This window comes from Acomys russatus, chromosome 32 (assembly GCF_903995435.1).
Source record: "Acomys russatus chromosome 32, mAcoRus1.1, whole genome shotgun sequence".
Lineage (NCBI taxonomy): Eukaryota > Metazoa > Chordata > Mammalia > Rodentia > Muridae > Acomys > Acomys russatus.
In genome coordinates, this window is record NC_067168.1 from 31,751,889 (window position 1) to 31,768,175 (window position 16,287).

Below are 16,287 nucleotides of genomic sequence, written 5' to 3' on the forward strand. Positions count from 1 at the left end.
TGAATGCAATCTGCTTTGGTAGGACCAGTTGGCCAGGGAGGATTCTTTTTCTAGGGACTCTAAATCTATTATGCACCGCCCAAAAGGAAGTCAAAAAGGACTACCAAATGTCATGTACTTCATCCTTGAAGCCACTGGTAATAAGGGTTTTTTCCTCCAATTTCCTAGCTGTTGTGTCAGACCCTTTAATCTCGGTTGCCTCCGCTTCCTCCTCTGTAAAATGCAGAATTTGATCAGGATATAGCTTTCTACTTCTTGGGTAGTCTAATAGAAACAGCAAAGATCACTACAGTTTGGAACCTGAAGAAGCTGACTTACCTAGCGAGGTGCAACACAGGACGTTTTCCAAACAATCGACCAGTGCTTCGATATCACTGTCCTGTAGGGCAAGAAGAATATTTAATGACAGAAACATGTTTGTGCTACATCTAGACACAATGCATACACAGAGTTGTTGGCAGAATTATTTTACAATGTGGATATATATATATATATATACCTTTAAAGAAAGCCACCAGTATCTCTATGTATACCTACACCTCTGTATCTGTATAAATGCATGTACACCAGTGTGTAGAGTCTCTGATCTTACTCTCTGAGACGGAGGGCAGATGCAATGGGCCTCAGTGTGTTTGATTTGGGGGTACAAGGCAAGTGCTCTTCACTGAGTTCATCCCCAACCCTTACAAGCGGTTCCAACCAAGAGGCTGGTGCATGAGAACTCGGGTTTCATCGTGTGTGTGTATGTGTGTGTGTGTGTGTGTGCGCGCTTTCCAAACTTTCCATAATAATCAAATGTTATTTCAATCTTCAAATGCTATAAAATAAAAACCAAGATTGTATTAACCAATAGTATAGTAGGAATAAAGGGAAGATATTTTTCTACACCTTTGGAAAGCTGTGACCTTCAAGGAGATATAAATCAAATCCTTTTCCTCCTCATTACGTCAGTGCTCAAGGAAGGCCAGCAATCTCCTATGAGGGCCGGGGGATTTCAGGGCCATAGTAGATAACAAATATTGTCTTTGGTGCAAAATAAATATGTTCTCCACCCGGCAGGCTGCAAACAATCCAAAATAGCACCCTAACGATCTGGGGAAATGGAGCCTCTTAATTACTTTCAGGTTCATGGCTACATTGAGGGAGATTAATCCTTTATGGATCACCTGCTCCATTTTAAGTCAAGCAAACATTTCACACTGCAGCAACTGTCTGTGGGTCCTAGAAAAAGCCATGAGAGTGTGCTGGGCTACACTAACAAACTCCAAAGGATGCTGGGTTTCGCTTTATAACAGCCTCCGGAGTGTGAGCAGCTACTTTTCATGCACAGTGTAAAACTCAGCATCATCTCCTGCTCAGAATATATAGAAAAGACATGGTAAAGAAAGCATGCCTGCTTAGTGCTAGCCAGTGAAGGTAAATGCCAAACAAAGATTCTCGGTGACTGAACAGGAATAGGAAAGTAGGAACAAGATATAGAAATCTAGGGAGGGCAAACAGGCCCTTCCTTCTATGGTCTTAAGGGACAACCTTAAGTCATAGGCTCTCCAGAGAGACATCCTCCACTAGAGGGCGCACCATCTGAATATGCTGCTGCTGACACCAACCAAGGGTGTGCAGAGCCTAAGCGTGGCTCCTCCACCAGCTTTCCGGGCCCTGGCCAGGGTCTTGACTTCCCAGCCCTATCTATTTTAAATATATATGAGAGTTTTGCATACAGTATCTATATCTGTGCACCCATGTGCCTGGTGCCTACAGAGGCCAGCAGAGGGCATTGGATCCAGAGTCTGGAGTTTGTGGGTGCTAGACTTGGGTCATTTAGAAGAGCAACCGGTGCTTCTAACCACTGAGCAATCTCTCCAGACCCACTGTTCTTAGTTTTAGCATCTGTGGAAATTAGAGGTTTCCATGGTTCACCTGGGATGCTTTAAAACAAAACAAAACAAAAACCATGGGAATGAAAAATCATAAATTTGGAGGCCAGGACATTCAAGACCACGACACCGGTGGATCTGGTCGCTAGAGTGCTCCCATTTTCTTGTTCTCAGACACCTTGTGTGTTCACATGAAAGGAGAGAGCTTACCCTGGGTCTTCTTTATAAGGCCACAATCCATCTATGAGGGCTATGTCATAAGAGAACCCTCATAACACAACCAACCTCTAAGGCCATTACCTAAAACCATTTCTTTGGTGATCATATGTGAGGGAGCCCCAAACACACAGACCACAGCATGGATCAGCAGATAGTCAAGGAGCCTCCCAGCTCTAAGCCCCTGTCCTTCTGACTACAGATGGACAGTGAGGATAACAGGCCATTTTACAAACATAGTTCCAAGAGCGCCTTCCATCCCATTCCTCACATCCACAGGTTGGGACTCTTTGCCTGTCTCGGGATCTGAACTGGCCCTGTCCCTTGCTTCTCCCCATAGCAAATGACAGAAGTGGTGATGGATTTAGGACTAGACCTTATGAAACCATACTGCCCTGATTTTTTTACTTCATAGGAAGAAGCCAGCAACCATGCTATCCTATTGGAGAGATTGCATGGCATCAGAAGTCATAGGAGGAAACCATGGCCCTACCCAGCAGCTATAACCAACAGCAAGAAGTGTAAATCACGCTATCTTGGACAAGCTAAGCTCCCCGCTGGCTGCAACAGCACAAGTGACTGAACACTAGCACACAGATAGAACAATTCAGTGAGCACAGAAAAGTCCACAATTAAATCTGCCGAGCTAGCTCAGCTGGTAAAGTAATTGTTGTATACATCCAAGGACCTGAGTTTGGAGCCCTAGCATTCACACAGAAAAGCCAGGAGAGCTGTCACCTGTAATCTCAGCGCTGGAGGCAGGGACAAGAGGATACCTGGGGCTGCTGTCCATCCAATCTAATTGGACCAGTGAGCTCCAGGAGCAGGAAGAGTCTGTCTCAAAAATGAAGAAACAAAAAAGCCAAAGAACAACTAAAATGAGGTGGAGAAGTATGAGGAAGGTGACAGATGTCAACATCTAGCCTCCACAAGCATGTGTGTGTACACACACACACACACACACACACACACACACACACAGACACAGACACACTCAGAGAGGAGAGCGAGAGAATCTTGAAGAAGATTAAGTCATTGTTTCCGTTCACTACTTTTTGTTGCTATTTTACACAGAAAGGCTCAGTGACATGCTAAACAATTGAGATTAGCTGGCCACGTGTTTTACCTTTTTAAGTCTCTGACCTTCTCACAACCCCTGGCTCATGTGAACTACCGATGCACATCTGTGCACTGCACTTCTCTTTCAGCTTCTGTGATGCACAAGGAAGTGAGTAGCATCAATTCCACGGCTATCCTTCTACTTCCAGTTAGATAGGAGGGCTCCCTGCCACTCAAAATCTACTGTTGCTGGGTAACAATATATTGAACCCATTTGGTGTGGCTCTTAAGTACATGTGTTTAGGACTTATCACTTGGGCTTAGATAGTCTGTCATGGTGCTCATCCCTGGAGAAGACCGATTTCTCCTTTCAGCAGCCACTGATTGTATTTCTGACTTATAGAAGAGTTTCAAAGTCTGCATGGAAACACCCATGTATCCTTCATCCCAGTGTCAATATTTTCTTATGTGTACTCTATCATTCTCCCTGTTGTGTGTTCACAATGACACTGTCAACCTCAGCACCATTGATATTTGGGACCAGATAATTATAATACATGGTATGATGTCAGCAACACCTGTGGTCTCAAACCAATAAATGTCAGGGGGACTCTACCATAAAACTACTTCCTCAACCCAAGTAGTGAAGACCCAAAATAACAGGAGACACTGTGAAACTTCTCCCACAGTGGTGAAATCTGTCCTGGTTGAAGTCTATCAATCAATCAATTAACCAACCAATCATGCATTCCATTGATCTACCTATCATCTATGGCTTTATTTTTCCCTGCTGGCCAAATCTTAAGTAGTTTGAGGACCAGCTAAAAGTGCAGCACTATCCTCCAAGTCAACCAGCCACCATCTTCATGCAGGCTTGCTCGCTAAATAAACATCATCACAGTTCGATTTCTCTACGTTGACACATCCCTCACAAAAGTGGAGAGGGTCAGGGGATCCTCACCAGAGTAAACTGTCCCATTCAGGTTTCTGCTGTTGTTATAAATGAAAAGCAATTTAGGGAGAAAAGAGTTTATTTCCGCTTACAATTTATAAATCACCATTGAAGCCAAGGAAGAAACCTGGAGGCAGGAACCGAAGCAGAACCACTTAAGAACTCTGCTTATCAGCTTGCTCCCCATTGCCTGCTCAGCTTCCTTAATTATACCACCCTAGTCCATCTGCCCAGGGGCATCGCTGCCATAGTGGGCGGGGCCTTCCCACATACTACTACTACTACTAATAATAATAATAATAATAACAAATAATTAATAATAATTGTTCCACAGACTTGGCTGGAGGCAATCTGGTGGCGGCACTCCCTCAATTAAGGTCCCTTCTTTCCACATAAGACTACTTTGCATCAATTTGACAAAAGGCTACTTAGCACACCAACCACTTCTCCCTGCAGTCCTGCCCTGAATGAATGTGGTGTTGGGGTCTTGAGGCAGCGCTGGAGTGTATAGGTTGGGATGAGTAGGGGGAGGGGCTCCATTTATGCAGCCATGAAGACACCATCATCTGTGCTGGTGTTGACCTTTGAGTCTGGCTGCTTTAGTGACATCATGCTCCTGCCCCAAACGACTCCTCACCCATGCTCTGTAAGCCCAATAAACCCACTGATTCCCAAAGGGTAGATATGGGGGAACCAAACTTTGGTTTGTCATTGGGGCCTTAGAGGAAGGGGGTGCCTAGACCCCCACAAGAAGTCGCACAGCACAAGTGTACTTTTTATAGTCAAACTTGCTTCATTTTGAAAAAGAGTTCGCAAAATCAGCACTCAATTTTTTGTAATAAATAAGACTTAGGGAAAAGCAAACAGCCCATTCCTACAGTTCTAGAAATCATCACGTATTTGAGTGTAACTGATTCTGGGAGAAGCACAGGGACGCGATTGGAAAGGCTCTCTGTGGGCATTTCCTGATGTTCTTCTGTGCACCGTGGGCATGCAAGCAGAGGCACGGTCACAGGAAACATCTGTCTGGCTCATACACTGTGGAGACTGGCAGCTGACAAATATGTTTGCATTTCCTCACTGTCTCACAGTCTATTGGATTTTGGTGAATTTAAGTGACCAAAGAGAACAACTGCATCTCAGTAGATAAGTTATAATGCCACTAGTCCTTAGTCACACTGGCCAAGTGTTTGCAAGTCAATTTTTTCAAAATTTTTTATTAATTTATTCTTGTTACATCTCAATGGTTATCCCATCCCTTGTATCCTCCCATTCTTCCCTCCCTCCTATTTTCCCCTTATTCCCCTCCCCTATGACTGTTCCTGAGGGGGGTTTCCTCCCCCTGTATATGCTCATAGGGTATCAAGTCTCTTCTTGGTAATCTGCTGAGAATAGCAAAGTAGAAGGATCCAGAGGGTCCTAGAAACCTACAAGTAGAGCATTATGATAGGTTGATTTGGGCCCAGGGGTCCCGCTCAAACTAAGGCACCAGCCAAGGACAATACAAGGCGGTAAACTTTAAACCCCTACCCAGATCTAGCCAATGGACAGGACATTCTCCACAGTTGAGTGGAGAGTGGGGACTGACTTTCACACGAACTCTGGTGCCTCATATTTGATCATGTCCCCTGGAGGGGGAGACCTGGTGGCACTCCGAGGAAGGATAGCAAGTCAATTTTTTAATGTTCTAGAAAGAGCAAAAGCAACTCCTTTTAAAAGGAACTTATATGCTCTTCCAGCCTACATTTCCAGAGCCACTGACCTCTCCACAAACAGGAAGTGCCTTCGAGGCGTGAAGAACACCCCCAAAGTTCAGTTCTGAAAAACTGTTCCATGCGTTCAAATTCAAAATCAAATGCACAGATTGGTTTTTTTGTTTTTTTTTTTTTTCAAGCATGAATGCCACTTAGCTACTGAGTCAGATGGCTCAGGGGTGCAGGGGGTCCAGTCAGGCCACATAATGCACATGATGGCGCTCAGTTTCTGCCCAGCGACCATGCGAAAAATCTTCCCATATTCTCTAAAATTCCATTAAAATCATTTATTTTTTTAAACTGGAAAATGTAGAAAAGTATCAAAAATATATATTACTCCAAGTGCCCCACATCTTTTCTATATAGCATTGTCCTTTAGAAGATTCATTACATGTGTTAACTTTTCACATACTATATACTATATAGTATGCAAATATACTATAATGGCATTGTGTATCCATAGAAACATGAGTTGTGTTTGGGATTTTATACTACACTATTAAAATTTTTAACAGTTGAGCCAATTTGCATTGTAAAATGATGTCACATGTATTTATCCACACACCCCTGTCACTTGGGGGCCTATGCTGTTGTCATTTACTTACTGCATATTAAATTATAGTGTGATGCTTTCGTCGCAAATCTCTACTTCATGTTCATTACTTCCGTTAGCCCCTGGAAGTCCTAGGTCAAGGAGACTGTCTAGCACACCCCTAGCTTTATTCTTGTCCTCTACCCGCCCTCTCACATACGCCAAACGGTGTGTTTTCTCACAGTGAGCTGCAATGCTGCCATACTTTCCACATTGTATTTTCTACCTCAATCTACTTCCTCTTAAGATACAAGAATCCATATCTTAGTTCATGGTCTCTACTCCCCATGCTCTGCCCACTTTGGTCCTGTCTTTTGTTGTGTGATTGTTTTATTTTAATATACCAAGACTCCTCCCATGGGAGGACCTCATTCTTGGCTGAGGATGCTCCTGTCTCAAATGTTTGTGATCATCTTTCTGATCTTGACTTCATGCCACCTGCTCAGAGGTCCTCTTAACATTCATCCTCGTTCGATTTCCATTGCTGCTGAGGCCTCGCTCTACCATGTTTCTCTCCTTCAATGCAGTTCCTCACGCTGAAGCCCATGCTTTGCTATAATGAGTGTGTGTGTGTGTGTGTGTGTGTGTGTGTGTGTGTGTGTGTGCCCTGACTATGCTTATTCCATCAATGTTAGCTCAGAGCTGTGCATATGGAGTAACAGATAAGTATTTTTTTTAAAAACCAATAAAAAGAAAGCATACACAACCAGGTGTGGTGGTGCGCACCTTTAATCCTAGCACTCAGGAGGCAGAGGCAGGGGGATCTCTGAGTTCAAGGCCAGTCCGGTCTACAAAGTGAGTCCAGGACAGCCAAGGCTACACAGAGAAACCCTGTCTCGAAAAACCAAAAAGAAAAAAGAAAGCACACACAAAGTCAAGGAACAATGAAATACACTATGTCTCCATCTCCACCTTACCAGATGTATTTAATTAAACATATAGTTTTGTCAAGCTATGAAAACTGAATGTTTTCTGGAGTCCCTAGGAAAGTTTGATGAGTGGAGCACACAGTCATCTCTACCTGTCCCTCTTGGGTGACAGGTGTCCTACATGAGACTATTTTCCAAGATGACCCCAGAATTAGATATGATGTAACATGGTCACCCCAGGGGGAGCTTCTGCTAATAGCACTGTTGTCATGAACCGTCTGGGAAGTCTTGTTTTGTCTTTAGAGATACTGCTCTTTTCAAAATCTGACCCTCATATGTTGAGGTTTACACGAGAGCTTTAAGCTCCCATGGCTACAGTGTGGTATAGTGACTATGGACCATGCGACCCTGGGAGGCAAGTCAAACCTTATGTGGAGTATTGGAGTAGCAGACAGAGTTTCTCACCTCAGGAAACTTGTGCCCTTTGGCCTTTACTTTCCCAACCTCATGGTCCACTCTAGGGATGACTCTCAATTCTGGTAGAACCTGAGGTTACTCCCTAGATCCTGTGACCCGTTAGAACCTGAACTCTTTGCAGAGTCAGCCATAGACTCTGCTGTGGCCTTAAATAAAAGTAATTTGTCATCAACTCAATCTGCAAAACTTTCCAAACCACAACTTCCTGTTCAACAACATGAGCTGGAATTTACCAAGGGGTTTTCTTTAAAGGACGTGTGAGAACGTACTGTGGATACTGTGTACTACATACAGGAGATGAATTAATACTAAAGGCTTATCAGAGGCTCCAAGGCTTCTTCTAGAAAAAGGAAGATCACATTTGCTTAACTCTTGCTGAATCTCTCTGGGAACCCAGACCACCATACGGAAATCCTGGGAACCTTGGGAAATTCCTGCACGGACAAATATATTAACAGAATTAGCTTAAGCTTTGATGAATTCCCAGCTAATCCTCGATTGGAATCAGTAGTCCTAAGAATTGTACGAGCTATTAGGCTGTGTCATCCAGAGCCTGGGTGTGGGGGGAGTCATGTGATTATGGTAACGCCCAAGATTTGTAAGTGGAGTCTGTAATATCAGAGACACCGGAGACTGAACTGTGCAGTTTGAGTATAAAGGCAGAAGAAAAACTAATTTAAAGGCAAAATATATTCTTTGTTACTCAAGGGAAGGCTGCCTTTGTTCTTTTTAGGCTCTCAGCTAATTGTGTAAGGTTTACCCATAGCTAGAGAGGGCAGCAGGATTGCTCAGACTGTTCACTTAAATGCTAGTATCATCCAGATACCTCTACAGAAACGCCCATACTAATATTTGACCAACTATCTGGGCACTCTGTGGTTCAGTCAAGTTGACACATAAAATGAACATTCACATATTTCTTTTCTTCATTAAATATAATTTAGGTGCATTAACAACTCTAATCACACTCACAAAGAATCTAATATGGATCTTAACAAATGTTTCTAATGATCAAGACTTGGGCATTTCGCCTTCTCTTATGTCTGTAAGAACCAGATGACCCTTCCTTTGCTAAGCTTTCCTTTTAGAATACTGTGCGTATGTGTGCTCGTGAGTGTAAGAGTGTGTGTGTGTGTGTGTGTGTGTGTGTGTGTGTGTGTGTGTGTGTGTGTGCGCACGTGTGTGCATGTGTGTTGGGCTGAGGAGATGGCTAACTGGGCAAAGGGTTTGCCAAACAATTGTGAGAATAGGATTTCAAATTTCAAGAATCCACAAAGGGCTGAACATAGGAGTGTGTGTCTGTACTCCCACTACTTCAATACTGTGCTGGGAGGCAGAGGTAAGAGAGTCCCTGGTAGCTTGCACGCCAACTAGTCTTCCCTGCACAGCAGCAAACAACAAAAAGAGAGAGCCTATCTCAAAAGAGGTGAAAGGTCACCTCTGACATCCATATTGCTGTTGTGGCACAAGTGCACCGGCACTTTAATGCACAAACATGCAAATGTACACACACATATTCATATATACATATAGTAAACACACACACAGAGAGTTTCTATATATGGTAGGGGCTTATAACTATATATGCACATTGGCATACTAAATATTGGTATCATATACAAGTAAATTATAATATATTTTAAATGATAGCAAATCCCTCCTCCCTTGTTTCTGTTGTTATTCAGGAAATATTTCAAAAGATTTGTCTTTGTAAAATGTGATGTTAGAGGCACGTGGCAAACTAAAAGGTGACAAAATCCAATCAAACAGAACACATTTCCCTGAAGCCTTCTGGGTCAGTCACTGTGGCACTGTGACGCTCGTACACACATGAAATGAAAAGTTCAGTCAAAACACTAGCCTTGACTCAGTACTTTGCTAACTCTTTGAAATCTCTCTTTGGGGGATTAAAAAAAAAATCAAAACCACAAATTACTAAAACCTTCTATTATTTGCCTCATCCGCTTATCATCAATACAGTTAGATAACTCATATTTCTCAAGAGCAGGCTCACGGATGCGAAAGGCAGCAGAAAGGTTTTTCTCTGGGCATTATTGCTGGGATCCAGCCCTTTGACAGGCATGACCGGCCAGATTCCCAATTAAAGTGTAACCACCAAAAAAACAATAAATAAATAAATAAATAAATAAAACGTAACCACCAAACCAAACGCAGTTCTGTCCGGAGAGCTACACAACATCACCCACTTCATCTTTTCTTCTCTTTATCCTCTTTGCTTATTTATTTGAAGCAGGGTCTCACTCAGTAGCCCAGGCTGTCCCCATGTCACCAGGCAGACTGCCCAAGTGCTGAGGTGACAGGCATAAGCCCACTACTTAGAGTAAGTCCCAAATATGGCCACTTGTGCATGTTTCAAGTGCTGTTTCACGAGAATGTATGGTTGGTTGAACGTGGGCAAAACGCTGTTCTGGAATGATCTAACAATCATGGAACCACACTGCTAAATCAATATCCTCCCAGAATATATAATGTTTAGTTTTGTGGCCGTGTTCAACACTTTCAGCCACACATAACCAGTATGACACACACTAACCCTGAGCAAACATTTTCCCACATGACTTCCCAAGAACTCCCACAGTCCCTTCCTTCTCAAGAAATCACGCCCTGCCGCCTTCCAGCTAGAACTGGAAATTGTTCTTTTGTGTGTGTGTGTGTGTGTGTGTGTGTGTGTGCACGTGTGTGTGCATGCATGCACACACAATTAAATGTGAGCAAAAGGAAGGGAGGGGCAGCTCAGGAGGAGCTATAGCTGAGGTGATGAGTTCGCCTTAGAGGTGCTGATTTCAGGATGTCTATGAGAGGGCCATATGACCTTGACCTCCATTTTTCAATCTGTGATTATGTACACAAGTCGAGGCTTCTGGGAAGACAGACATAATGAGTGGACGATGCACCATAGCACCATGTATCATAGACAGTATTCAAACATGGGACTGAAAAACCCAAGGCAGGGCTGTCTGCTGGTCCTCCTCCATATATCCAGGGCCTGTGCCACCGGGTACGTGGGATGCACATGGATGCTCAGCTAGCAATCCACTTCTTTTCTGTCACTTGTATTACTAAGCAATTTTTGGGGTCTACTTTTCTACAAACCATATCCAAAATAGCCCCAAGTCACAGAGCCCCAGAGGACACAGTGGCTTCCTCTTCCTGTGCACTCACGTAACTTTTGCATCTTGGTTCTCACTAGAAGTTAGGACCTTGCTCATGAACATTCAAAGCTCACAGCAAGACAGAGACAGCTGCTACCCAGAACTAGAGGACAGAGCTGATGCACGTTCATGGGCTGCCATGAAATTAGAAGGCTGAGATCCCAGCTCCCAGCTCACCGTCAGGCTGCCTTCTGCCCTAACGTAGTGACAGGTACACAGAGCCACCTCATCAAAACCCGAACTGCAACCACCCCTCCTGGCTCCCATAACAGTAAGCGCCCCCTACACTGAATTCAGAACCACTGGCATGTGGCTGTCACTGCATCCACATGTCACATTAAGGACTTGTTTACCCAGCATCGTTAAAACCCCCTAACTGCAGGTGTCTCCTACTATTGCCCTGGTTCCCTGCATGTTGGGGCTTACGGGCTGCTTCAGAGTTTCAAAGACATTCACGGCAAATAGCTGCAGAACTTCTGAGATGCTTTGGATTGCAGTTTGGAAATGGAAAAGGTGAAGAGGAAGGAAAAAAAACCAACAAAGTGGACTGACGGTATGACATTTACCTAAGGGATAGAGTGACAGGTTTTCCAGGAGCTGCTGAGACCTGGCTCTTCCTGACGTGCCCCGTTCCTGGAGGTTCAGCAGTGTGGATGGGGGTGTTCCAGCCCATCCCTCTGCTGGCTCTTTAATGGCTTAGTCTCTTTATATAGCACATGCAATAGTCTAGGGAAGAAAGGCCAGCAATGTAAGGGAGGTTACTAGGACAAAAAGAAAAAGACTCTCCAAGTCCCAAAAGGAATTCCTTGTGATGCACACTTGTGTATGGCAAATAACCAGTTTCAAATCCAGTTCTAGCTGAATTTCCATTTAAACCCCACAGAGAAAGCAGCGCCTTGGCGCTGTGTTTGACTTGAGGTCATTACATCACTGTCCATTTTCATGCATTGTGGTGCTGTTTTTAGATCCTTAGCACCTCATTTTCCTCCTCCTCCTCCTCCTCCTCCTCCTCTTCATCTTCTTCTTCCTTGTAGTTGGATCAAATATTTTATTACCTAATTGACTCTTTTTTCTTTTTCTTTTTTTTAATTTTCTTCTTATTTACTAACTTCTCCAGAAGTCCCCTCAGCTCCGGGAGCAGCCTCTCACAGTGAAGTCTGGGGCTCCCAGAGTGGCCAGCATTCAGCCGCACTTCATGCTGAATGAGGAACAGGGGATGGATGGGAAAGGAGATGAAGCAAGGCGGTGAGGCTAGATCAGGGCCAGAGTGGGAACCAGAGCATCAAAGTCACGCCTTTGAACAACACTCACCGAGGCTATAGAAGCTAGTCAGCATGCAGGGGTGGCACACCAAGTATACACTACACTTTGGGGCTATGGCTGCTTAACAGTCTTTGACTCCCTGGTGGGGTTACTGGGGAAAGGAATGGCTCAACTGGTAGCAATAGCAGGACAGACCACTTCTTAGAAATGATGGTGAAGTTGAAGGTCAAGGCAGAGCAAAAATGTTGCCTCCTGTGTATGCAGTTGACTAGATTAGGTCATTATTGGCATGACTTTAAAATAGAAAACGAAGCAGTGTCACCATTGATGCTCAAAAGTTCTAGCATCTTCTACTTTAAAAAGCATACTAGAGGACTGACTGACATGAAGTCTGGTGCCCCATATTTGACCACTTCCCCTTGGTGGGGAGGCCTGGTGAAACTCAGAGAAAGAATAAGCAGGCTACCAAAATGAGACTTGATAGGCTGTGACCATATAGTGGAGGAGGAGGTCTCCCTTGGTCACAGATCTAGGGGAAGGGAAAATGATGAAAGCAGGAAGGAGGGAAGAATGGGAGGGTACAAGTGATGGGATAACAATTGAGATGTAATCAGAATAAATTAATAAAAAAGCATAATAGAAGATGATTTTGTGTCCCTCAGCAGGAGAGAGAGTCAGGCTTTATTTCCTTTTCACAATTCTGCATGTCCCTAGAATTGGCGTAAGGTTTGCCTTGTATATAGCGGGGCCAATTCTATATGATAAAGGAGGTCTGGCTTGCCCTTCAGCTATTCCCTTCTATTCCTGTCATTTCCTCCACCGAGTGGTGGACCAGGCATGGCTACTGCAGACGCTAGCCTGTGGAAACAGTGCCTACTTGCAGTAGGGCAGCTTAGCTGTCATCCATCAAACTGTCTCCTTGTACAAAAGGCTAACATATCACAATAGTCTCATCTTTCAAGGACCCGGGAGCTGAATGCAGCAGCGCATACTGAAAAATTAACACCCTCCACTGCTTTCTGTTGAGCACTGGGGGACTGTACCATAGGAAACCCTATCTCTGAACATGCTAGTCTAGGGCAGTAGGCCAGCCATGGAAAGTCTCACAGTTGAGAGGCTCGGGAACTAAAAGGGGGCAGAGGCACCCGAGTTCAGAATCACAGCCCATTCCCGATCCAATGGGCTAACCTTTTCACTGAGTTCTGAGGAAGGCTTGCCTAATATGTCTTAACCCAGGCGCCTTCCTGTCTCCCACCCTTACTTCCTCCCTCACGTTTGCCTGCCCCCTTACTAAAATCCAGCTGGTTGAATCTTGGTCGGATGCAGTTCTCATATCAAAAGATGAAATAATTCACTGGTTACAGAAAGATCAGGATTCATCACAGACGTCAAACAACACAGAACTCTAACTGGGAGCTTCCAGCCAGTGAGGGCTTAGATGGGGTGCGAGGGCATGGCCATTCGTGCCCGACCCAGGACCTATGCAACCATGCCACCAGCAGCCTTTGCCCTGTGTGCCCTACCAGCCTGGCCAAGTTGTACAATCCATCCATCCACCCTTCCTTTCTTTCTTTCTTTCTTCTTTCCCTCCCTCCCTCCCTTCCATTTCTCATCTCTTCTTTCCTCAGAGATATCCCATAACCTGAGGCTCTTCCCACCTGCCCACAGGCATCTCCCTTCTACTTCCTGTCCTGTCCTTCTCTACCATTTTTCCCAGAAGGCCTTTCTTAGCCCAGAATATAAAGTACTGACCAGAAAAGGAAGATTCCAGGAACGCTGGCTGTAACCACTGTAATACATGTGAACTGATTAAACCGCTGGGCTCTCCCCTACAGCAGAAGCCTGTGAGAGCAGCCCTCAGGACAGCCTGGTCCCAGTGTCCTCAGAGGAACCCTGGGCCTTCTACCCTGTAACTTAAGCACTAGGAGCAATCTGCTACTCCTAGCGCTGTGGTGTGCTGGGAGAACATCAAACCACAAACACTGGAGAACTTCCATATTAGCTTGGAACAGGCCTCTGCAGTCCCTCATCTCAGGAAGAGAGGGTCCTGAGGACCCTTTTAAAGGAAGCTTCGGCGAAAGCCTTCATTACACAGAGTCTTTCCTGAGAGAACAGTGGGTCAAGTTATTATCGCCCATCCAGTGTGTTTTTATCAGGGTCCCGGGCCCTTTATTAGTCTTGGAGAGGGAGTGATGGCCCAGGCAGAACTAATGACACCTCGCATCAGCCTGCAGCCCTTGGGCATGTCTGTGAGAGCACACGGATTACTTCTCAGGCACAGGTCCCACAGCTGCTGTGGAGAACCTGGTGTGATGGCAGCTGTAAACTCCACTCTCCTCAGGTCCAAGAGCATGGTTCCAATTGGTGACCACAGACTTCACAGAGGAGCCATCAGCAGTATAATGACTTGTGATAAAGGCATTATTGATGCTCTGCTTAGCACGGGAGAGAAACAACAGTAATTAGGTGTTTCATAAAGCTGCTGTGGAGGCGATGCTTCTTAAAGAACGGCAGGGTTGGCTCAAAGAACCAAGCAATAAATCACAATTAAGGCTGTGGCTGGTTTTCTTTCAGAAAGCACTTCTCCTATCAAAGTATGAAAGGGGAGTCAGCTTGGATCTGGTTATGCACACAGAGTCCATGGGTGTGTGGCTACTTTAGTATGCTCAGGGTTCAAGGGCAAAACCAGGAAGAAAAGAGGCATCACTCCAGGGATGGCTGCCCTCATCACGCACTTCACAAAGTGAACAGTGGCTGGGGTTACCAGCACTGAGCTCTAAAGTACAATTGGTGTATTGCTGAGACAAGGTTCCCACGAGAATGGGAGGGCGCCCAGTGCAGTCACACCCACCACCTCTGGAAAAAAGAGAAACTATGACAAACTAATACTAGATTAAAATGCAGCTGTGACCGTCTGCCCCTGTCACGGGCTATACTATGACAACCCCCACTTCCGACCCGGCCGGGCCATGTTGATATGCATCACAGAGTAGAAAATGGCATCGCTTGAGACTGGGACCACTCTGGCCCTGAGTCACAGCCCAGACCCCTCCCTGCCTGTGTCACTCCAGGTGAGCTACTGTTTTCTAAGAGACTCAGTTTATTCACCTGACTGAGACAGCATGACTCTGAGGGACAAAATACCATACATGTGAAGGACTTTAACATCTTTCCACAACAGACTTAAAGTCAGTCACAACTGGTCACATAGCATGTGGCAGATACATGACCCAGTGAGCAAGCCCCACCCTTACACTTACCATCTGCATTGAGAAAAAAGGAAAAAGAAAAATATTGCGACTGTGACATCTCCCTTTAACGTCAAAGGCTTTAGGCCGTACGTTAAAATAAGTAAGATAACTAGGTAACTCTTACAACAGTGGCTTAGTTACAAAGTATTTAAATACGTGATTAAGATCTGGACATAATTTGAAGTGCTTCAAACTGATCACTTCATCTACTTTTCTGTGACTAGGAACCATTTTTCATCTGTTTATGGATTAGGAAGCTGAAACACAGTGAGGTTCGTAAGCGGACAGGGTAACAACATGCCGTCTAAGTGGCAAGGCCGAGATTGTTTATAGGCAATCTGACTTCCTGCAATACATTATAGTAACAACTGCCCAGAGATGCAGCTTCTGGGGCTGGCAAAGCTCTAGCTCTTGACTCAGGTGGTATTTGCAACAGATTTTATTCATGTGTGTTTCTGAATGGGCTTTGTTTTATTTAAGACTTTGAAATTATAACATTAGTAAATCAAAGTTTGCCACTTGATGATCTGAGTAAAGACTGGGTGTGCCTACTCTTAAAAGCTCCTGGTGGCCTCTCTCTCCCTCCTGGTCTACAAAATCTGGGAGACATTTCTAATGGGGTTGATTTAATCTTATGGCTGGATTGCTTAGTGTCTATTAAGAATGACTCAGGGGCTGGCCTTGGTGGCACATTACTGAAATCACAGTGCTTAGGAGGTAAGTCAGAAAGTTGAAAGTTCAGTCCCAGGCTGGCCTACACAGTAAGAAACTATTTCAATAAAAACAAAAACAAAACAAAACAAAAAC

The 16,287-nt window shown here is 44.6% G+C and overlaps 1 protein-coding gene across 1 annotated transcript in view; it reads right to left on the minus strand.

The window, feature by feature from the left end:
* Window positions 1-238: 238 nt before the first annotated feature.
* Nek11 (NIMA related kinase 11) overlaps window positions 239-16,287 on the minus strand; it is a 151,930-nt gene continuing 135,881 nt past the window's right edge. The window contains 1 exon segment of the mRNA XM_051140381.1: window positions 239-379. Within this exon segment, the coding sequence (XP_050996338.1) occupies window positions 287-379 (93 nt within the window). The 3' untranslated portion in view covers window positions 239-286.